Genomic DNA, 8953 nt, shown 5'->3' on the forward strand with positions numbered 1-8953 from the left:
TCAGGAGGATGATGATCCTGCAGCCTGGGCTGAGGAGATCACCGCGTGTAGACCCCTAGGCGTGGTCCTTAACAGATGCTAGCTGTGTTTGTCAGGAGGATGATGATCCTGCAGCCTGGGTTGAGGAGATCACCGCGTGTAGACCCCTAGGCGTGGTCCTTAACAGATGCTAGCTGTGTCTGTCAGGAGGCAGCTGGAGGCGGTTCTTCCACTCTTTTGTCCTGAGGTGCGGCCACCTCCTAACTCAGGCTGCCTCTACCTCCATGTGCTGGGATCACAGGCTCCCATCAGTCTGGCTGTCTTCCTTGCTCTTTCTTTTTGTTTAGGGTGGGGAGAGAGGTAGCTTGTTACCCAGGCTGCTTCCATCATTCCTGCCTTAAACTCCTGAGCACTGGGGCTGCAGGTGTGCACTACCACACCCAGGTCTCCAGTTCTTGTTAAGCTGTCCTTTGGGATTGTCAGCGCACAGAAACCACACAGTGGTTTAGGAAAATGTTGAGATTTAGTGCATGTGTAGGAAAATCCATAAAATATATTTATTTGCCCGGAATTAAGAGGAACTAAAACACAAGCATCTAGCAGGGCTGGGCTTTGATTTTATATAAACAAGTCCTGTAAGATACCGCTGTGTTGTATGAACTGCCTTTCTGTAGCATGATGTTTGAGAGTGGAGCTAAGCACAGCTAGTGTCTTTCGTGCTGGGTAGTAGTTCACATGTTTATGGATGTCACTGACAAGAGATTGATTAGGACTTGAGAGCTGTAGCTAAGTGGCAGAACACTTGTCTAGGACTCGCCTGTGAGGGACTTGGGGTATGGTTCACGAAGGGCCTGAGAAGGTGGCTCAGAGCTAGAGTGGAGTAACTCATCCTCGAAAGGCGTGTTCCATCCTCAGCACTGAGGCATCCCAGGTGCTAGGAACAAGCTAGGACCTGCCTGTGCTGAGTCCCCGAGGGTTAGTACTACTACAAATGTACAGAGAAGGAAACTGAGGCACTGAGCATTGACTTGCCCTGGGTCCTGAAGGCAGGAAGTGGCAGAGTGTGTGCTTCTGCATGAGGCTGTCCCCTGCCAAGGCCAATGGGTGGCCCCTGAACCTGGGCTCCCCACTGCCAGGTGCTGAGAACTATTAGCCCAGGTATGTGGGGCAGGGAGCCATAAGAGAGCAAGGCCAAAGGGCTGGGAACTTGGGAGCATTGTGCCCTGACATGTTAACCAACCTCTTGGGTCCCAGTCAGGGGACTCAGTGCCTGCAGACTTTTTTTTTTTTTTTTTTTTTTTTTTGGTTTTTCGAGACAGGGTTTCTCTGTATAGCTCTGGCTGTCCTGGAACTCACTTGGTAGACCAGGCTGGCCTCGAACTCAGAAATCCGCCTGCCTCTGCCTCCCGAGTGCTGGGATTAAAGGCCTGCGCCACCAGGCCCGGCTGCCTGCAGACTCTTAAGTGGTCAGGGATTCTTACTCCATCGAGAGTTGAGAGCTCACAGTGCGGGGCTGGCATGCACTGGCTTTTAATTTGTGGAAGCCACTGCTGCTGCGATTTGCTATGAATGACTGTCTTGTCTAACCCCAGCCACTTCTGAGTGGATCCAGTTCTTCAAGGAAGCCGGCATTCCCCCAGGACCTGCTGTTAATTACGCTGTGATGTTTGTGGATAATCGGTGAGGAGACTGATGGGACAGGGTAAACTGGGCAGTGGGAGGTGGCAGCCGGCTGCATGGGACCTCACCACCATCCCGCCCTGCAGGATCCAGAAGAGCATGCTGCTAGATCTTAATAAAGAAATCATGAATGAGCTGGGTGTGACTGTCGTGGGTGATATCATTGCCATCCTCAAGCATGCCAAGGTGGTACACCGCCAGGTAGGTGCTCCTCTGTGCCTCTGACTTCCTGGGCAAAGTGTGGGGCTGGAGGGGGCTGCTATGAGGCAGGCCAGTAGGAGGCCTGGCAGCCAAGGAAGGTGCAGTGTTCAGAGGCAGGTTTGGCACTTTGCTTTATGACATTAGGCATTCGTCTGCCTTGTTTTCTCTGTCTTCCCTATGCAGTGAGGCAAACTTTAAGTTAGTGTTTCTGGTATCCGCACAGATGGAAGGTGCGTGTTCACGTGTGTGTGTGTGTGTGTGTGTGTGTGTGTGTGTGTGTGTGTGTGTGTGTTTGCGCGCGCGCGTGCACGTGGAGGCTGGGAAGGATCCTCAGTCACTCTGCCACCTTACTCAGTGAGGCAGCGTCTCTTAATCAAACCCCGATGCCCTGAACTCATACAGTAATGTCTCGAGACAGGCCTTGACCTGTTCCTCACCCAGGACCCTGCAAAAAGGATTTTCTCAATCAAGTTAGAGGCACAACTCAGCTGGAGAGTCGATGAACAAAACATTGCTTTATTTTTTAAATTTTAGATTGAGAATTAAAATATACATTGGATAGATGTGTGTATGGAGGATTTGTGGTCATATATATGTGGCGATCAGAAGACAACTTTGGGAGCAGCTTCTCTCTTTCAACCACCTGAGTCCCAAGGTTTAGCTCAGGCCTTAAGTGGCGTCAAGTGTCTTTACTTGCTGAGCTGTCTAGCCAGCCTAGGGTGCTTCCTTTTAGCCCAGAGCAGAATAGTACAGAGTTGAGCGATGGCTCAGACGTTAAGTGCTTGCAGCTCTCCAGAGGACCCACAGTCAGTTCCCAGCACCAGTGCTGGGAAGCTTACAACTGCCTGTAACTGCAGCTTCAAGGATCCCGCATCTGTGGCCTCTGCAAGCATCTGCGTGCGCACACACACACACACACACACACACTCACTCACACACACACAGTTCTCTAGGTCTTCTGTTCTGTGCTCACCCCTCTACCTCTCCTTTGCAGGACATGTGCAAAGCAGCCACTGAATCAGTGCCCTGCAACCCCAGCCCCCTCCAGGGTGAGCTTCGCAGAGGCACTTCTAGTGGTGAGTTACATCTGTTCAGTCTCTTCTTTGTATCCTGTTGCTGAAGGGAATACATCTGGCCAGCCCACCTTGTAGTTTGCAGAGGTGGAAGCAAAGCCACTGAAGCCTCTGTAAGGGACAGAATAAGCGAGTAAGGAGTGGCTGTTCACATAGCTCTTCTCACTCAAGATAGTAATATATTTTATAACCTCTCTCCCTCTCTCTCCCACTCTACCCCCTATCTCTTTCCCTCTCTCTCTTCTACTCTCCCTCTCTCCCTTTTCTTTTTTTTTTAAGATTTATTTATTTTATATATGTGAGTACATTGTCACTGTCTTCAGACACACCAGAAAAGGGCGTTGGATCCCATTACAGTTGGTTGTGAGCCACCATGTGGTTGCTGAGAATTGAACTCAGGACCTTCAGAAAAGCGGTCAGTGCTCTTAACCACTGAGCCATCTCTCCAACCCCTCCTTTTCTTTTCTTCTCTCTTCTGTTCTTTTCTTTCTTTTAAAGACAAAGTTTTATGTTTATTTAGCCCAGGCTGGCCTTGAAGTCACTATCCTCCTGCCTTAGCATCTTGTTGCTCGGATTACCACACCTGATGTATTTCTTTTGGTGGTGCAGGGATGGAGCCCAGAGCCTGTGCAGGCTGCTTGCACCTGGCCCTCCAGTCTGTCATTCCGTGCAGCTACACTTCTGCCTATTATCTCTGTCCTAGGGTTTGGTTTGTTTGGTTTTTTTTGAGACTGGGTTTGTCTGTGTAGCCCCAGATGTTCTGGAATTCATTCTGTAGGCTGGGCTGGCCTCAAAACTCAGAGCTCTGCCTGCCTCTGCCTCCCGAGTGCTGGGATTAAGGGCATGCGCCACCACTGCCCAGCCCACTTTGCTTTCTACTGCAGTGATAAAGCATGACTCAAAGCAACTTGGGAGGAAAGCGGTTTTCCACCCTGAGCAGGCCCTGAGGCAGAGCCTTGGAGGCGAGCTCTTTGGCTCTCACCAGCCTTCGGCTACCCTTCTCTTCTCTTCTCTTTTCCCTCTTGAAATACGGTCTCACTATGTAGCCGTGGTGAGTTCTGGGATTAATAAGCATTATGCCACCATACCTATCCAGGTATGCAACCCCTCCCAGGATGACCACCTACTAGGAATGGGGCTGCCCACAGGTGGTGGACTCTCCTACCTCAGTTCTCAGGCAAGGAAACGTCCCCACAGACTTGTCTCCAGGCCGGTCCGACGGAGGCGTTTCCCCAGCTTCCTTGATGCCTCTGGTTTATGTGAAGATGACAAAAAACTAACCATACTTTAGAAAATGTTTATTTACATTTACTTATTCTGTGTGTGAATGTCTGCGGAGTCCTCATGTGCCATGAAACAGGTGTTGGTTAAATGACAGTGTGTAGAAGTCAGCTCTCTACTTCCATTGCATGGGTCCTGTGGAGGAAGGACCACGTGGAGATCAGAACCTTTCCCCAGGCTCATGACTTTCCTCACTGAGCAAGCTCAGTGGCTCCTACAGGTCCTTTGTGAGGACGTCATGTTTACTGTATGCTGTTGGGTGGCCAGCAGCACAGGGACTCGTTCCAGAACAAAGCTTGTAAGCCATACAAGTTTTTCTTTTTTCAAGATTTATTTACTTATTATATGTAAGTGCACTGTAGCTGTCTTCAGACACTCCAGAAGAGGGCGTCAGTTCTCATTCCAGGTGGTTGTGAGCTATCACATGGTTGCTGGGATTTGAACTCAGGACCTCTGGAAGGACAGTCAGTGCTCTTAACTGCTGAGCCATCTCTCCAGCCCTGCCACACAAAGTTTTCCATGAAACACATCTTGGCCTTTCCGTGGAGTGCAGTGCCACCCAGTACCTTAGCACAGTGCCTGTGTCATTTAAGGCTGCACAGTCACCAAGCAAAGCCACAAATGCTTAGTCAGCAGGGCCGTAAGTGATTCAGGGTTGAGGCTAGAGCACAGGCAGAGCATACACTCTGGAGCGTAGTCACACCCCAGCCTGCAAAGCCACCAGGCTGAAAGCCAGCATCCAAAAGCAGGGACAAGCATGGCTGCCTTTCCAGAGTCCCCTCCTCCGCCCCTCCCACTCATTGTCTCTTCTCAGGGTACCCACAACCTTGGTTGCCAATAGCATAGATGAGCTTTGCCAGTCTTTCAAGTGGCCAATGATAACATTTTAATACCCTTTTAGATGCTTTTTCCTTCCTTCCTTCCTTCCTTCCTTCCTTCCTTCCTTCCTTCCTTCCTTCCTTCCCTCCCTCCCTCCCTCTCTTCCTCCCTTTCTGCCTTCCTTTCTCTTCCTCCCTCCCTTCTTTGCTAGACAAGGTCTTACTATATCAGTATAGCTCTGACTAGCCTAGAACTCATGTAGACCAATCTAGCCCTGAATTTACAGAGTTCCATCTGCCTCTCTCTCCTGAGTACCTGGATTAAAGATGTGTTCTATCATGCCTGTCCTAAATGCCTCTTACAATGTCAAGTAACTGAAAAATGAAACCAAAGCTGTATATGGTGGCTCAAGTATGTAATCCCAATACTTTGGAGACAGAAGCAGGAGGATTGCTGTGAGTTAGCTAGCCTGTTGTGAGTTCCAGCCCAGCCCAGCCCAGCCCAGAGTGAGATAGGCCTTTTTTTGTTAAAAAAATCGTGTCAAGCAGTCATAAGGCCTGTAGAAGAAATCGAGCTGAGGGTCCTGGTGGTCACATGGTCAGCTGGTTCCTGGGAAGATAAAGCTGCCTTCCAGATTCCTGAGCATCCCCAGCATGAGGCAGAGCAGCCACTTGGCGACAGCAGCTGTCCTCCTTCAGTCCCCTGCTTGCCTTCCCCACCCTGGGTTGGCACTGTTGGGTTGAGAACTTGTAGACTCTGCTTCCAGAATCCTCTACACTGCCATTTCTCAGACCCCTCTCTAGGGCGCCCAACACAACTGGACTCCCTCTCTTCCTCCCACAGCCGCTTCTCGAATGATTGCCAACAGCCTGAACCATGACTCTCCACCCCACACCCCCACACGGCGGTCAGACAACAGCACCTCTAAGATCTCCGTCACCGTGTCCAACAAGATGGCAGCGAAGAGTGCCAAGGCTGCTGGTGAGGGCACTTGGGCAAGAGTTGGGCAGAGCTGCAGGGGAATCTGGGTGAGCAGAGGGTGTGCGTGCGTGCGTGTTACTTCTAACTGTGGCGAGGTGCTTCAGAGACCGTCAGAAAGTCATTGATTTCTGAATTTGATCAATTCTGAGGGCTTCAATTTTTGTTTCTCTGTTTTGTTTAATTTGAGAGCTTTATTTATTTTCTCAGTTATGTGTCTGTGTGTGTGTGTGTGTGTGTGTGTGTGTGTGTGTGTGTGTGTGTGTACAGACGTCCGTGGAGGCCGGAAGAGTGAGATCCCCTGGAGCTGGAGACTGAGCTGTGTGATGTGGTGCTGGAAACTGAAGCTGAATGCTGTAAAAGCAGAACTTGATCTTAAGCACTGAGGGTCTCCAGCCCCGTGGCACTGTTTCTAGAAGGGCAGTGCTGACAGCTTGGTTTTCAGGACAGTGAGAAGCCCTCGGGATGGGCTAGAGACCTGTGTGTGTGTGTTCTACTTCTCCTGGGATTGTTATGTAGCCAAGGGTGGCCTGGAACGCCTACTCCTCCTGCCTCCCTTATGCATATTCCAGTCACAGGCATGGACCGCCACACCCTGTTTATGTGGTGCTAGAGCTATTGAACCCAGTGCCTGTGCCTGCTAGACAAGAACTCGACCCACTGAGCCACGCCCCAGCCCTCATCATTTCCTCTTGCCTGCTGTGTCCAGCTCCTCTGAGTTTGTGGCCTTGAGCCTGCAGCATGCCTCTCTGCTTGAGTGTTTTGATGATCTTCTGCCCAGAACTTAAAGCTGGGGTGGGACTCAGCTTTCCTGCCCTACGGTATTCAACCCATTCCCAATTCCTAGTTCCTCAAGGCAACTATGGAAACTGAGGCTGGGGGCTATAGGGAGGACTTCACGTTCTGGTTGCCCAGTAGTCCCCATCATAGTCTGTCTGCTGCCAATGCCTCTGTTTTATCTTTGCCTAGCGTGTGTTTGTGGAAGCACCTTGTACTAGAAGGTAAGTCAGTTGCTGAGTGTGGTGGCTCACACCTATGATACTTGCACTTGGGAGGCTAGGCAAGATGATTGCTGAGTTCATGCAAGCATGAACTTGTCTCATAAAAAGAAAAAGACTTTGGGATTAGACTGTGGCTCAGTGGTTAGAGCACTTGCCTAGCATGCACTAAGCCCTGGGTTCAATCACCACCACAAAAATTTATAAACCTTAAAAAAAAATTATAAACATAAAAATATTTAAATGTTAAAAAGCTAGGCAGGGTGGCACACACTATAAGTCCAACATTCATGAAGCAGAGGCAGGGGGATTATTCATACTTCGAGGTTGACTTAGTTTATATAGAGAGTTCCAGGCTAGCTAGAGGTACAGCAAACCAAAAGAGAGAAACAAAGTTAAACCAGTTTCTAGAGAGCTGAGATGACAGTGCCCTGAGGCGAGAGGCTGACAGTGTCTACCTCTGACACTGACGGGGAGTGGTTAGTTTAGTGGAAATATAAAGTAGGTGTGGTAGAGTATGCTGTTAATCCCAATAATGGGGGTGGGGCCGCTGAGCCATGAGAATTACAAGTTCCAAACCAGCTCAGGCTACACAGTGAGACCCTATCTTAAACACAAAAAAGAAGTATAATTTAGGGCTGGCTACGTGGCTCAGTGAGCAAAAGCTTTTGCTGCTGTGCTATTTTTTTTTTTTAATTTTTTACATGTTTTATGGAACAGGACTTACAGGTGGTTGTGAGCGACCATGTGGGTGCTGGGAATTGAACCCAGATCCTCTGGAAGTTCTGTATAACTACTGAACCATCTCTCCAGCCCCAAGACATATATTTTAGAGTATAATTTAAGACTGTGTCATGCCAAACCAGTAAGTATGGCCCTTGATTACTGGTTAAAAAGTGAGTGCCCAAAACAAAAAGTCACAAAGGGCAGGCATCCACAGCTCTAAAGGCAGCCTATGAGATTCGAGGATCCACCCACCCCATGGGTTCCACATTTTAGTCATTCAAGCAGGGTGAAGCATACCTCAGAGAGCCTGGGAAGTCATCACTATTGTCAAATCCCAAGCACATCTTGTGGTTTAGTCACATCATATGACTAATGTCCTCAGTGACTCAGTCTGGTGATGGGGGCAGCAGTGCACATGAAAGCCGGTCACACCGGGAAGGAGCTGAGAAACTGGGCTGCAGCTGGGCTTTGTGGTGCATGTGCATAAGCCCAGCCCTCAAGGGGCTGCAGCAGGAAGTTTGTGAGTTGAGACCAGCCCGGGCTACATAGTGAGACTTTATCTCTGAATTGAGGACAGGAACAGAGGTAAACTGTCCTGACCATAGCTAGGCGTCTCTCATCCCAAGCTTAGAATATCCATCCCTAAGGGAGCTGACCCCTTGTCTCCTTACCAGCTCTGGCCCACAGGGAGGAGGAAAGCCTGGTTGTTCCCACCAAGCGGCGGCGGGTCACAGCTGAGATGGAGGGAAAGTACATCATCCACATGCCCAAGGGGACCACTCCCCGCACCCGAAAGATCCTGGAGCAGCAGCAGGCAGCAAAAGGTACAGGCTATGTGGGCTGCAGATGGGAACCTCTGCAGCTTAGCTTGCCCAGTGATGGTCCTGCCCAGGAGGTGGGGGCTCAGAGCGGAGCCACTAACAGGACCACAGGGGAGAGAACCCTCACCTCTGCTCTGCCATCATTCAGTTCATGACGCTGGGCTCATTGTCCTTCTTTGTCCTTGGAGGGCAGGAACAAAAGGACAGTCATGGCTACCCTTGAAAGTAAGTGACCATACCTGGCCAAGGGCAGGGCAACTGTGCATACCAGCACTGCGAGCCAAAGCCAAGCTCATTGAGGCCTGTGGAGGTAGTGGTTTTATGGTGGTGATATTTTTTTTTTTGGTTTTTCAAGACAGGGTTTCTCTGTATAGCCCTGGCTGTCCTGGAACTCACT

General features: G+C 50.0%; 1 protein-coding gene across 3 annotated transcripts in view; it reads left to right on the forward strand.

The window, feature by feature from the left end:
* Positions 1–8953, forward strand: part of C1H19orf47 (chromosome 1 C19orf47 homolog) — a 28055-nt gene that overhangs the window by 10653 nt on the left and 8449 nt on the right. For all 3 annotated transcript variants that reach the window (XM_021202052.2, XM_029532732.1, XM_029532738.1), the window contains 5 exons: positions 1572–1659; positions 1746–1860; positions 2855–2936; positions 5877–6014; positions 8410–8559. In XM_021202052.2, the coding sequence (XP_021057711.1) occupies positions 1572–1659; positions 1746–1860; positions 2855–2936; positions 5877–6014; positions 8410–8559 (573 nt within the window). The remainder of the gene's footprint in view (positions 1–1571; positions 1660–1745; positions 1861–2854; positions 2937–5876; positions 6015–8409; positions 8560–8953) is intronic.

The sequence above is a fragment of the Mus pahari genome, chromosome 1 (genome assembly GCF_900095145.1).
Source record: "Mus pahari chromosome 1, PAHARI_EIJ_v1.1, whole genome shotgun sequence".
Lineage (NCBI taxonomy): Eukaryota > Metazoa > Chordata > Mammalia > Rodentia > Muridae > Mus > Mus pahari.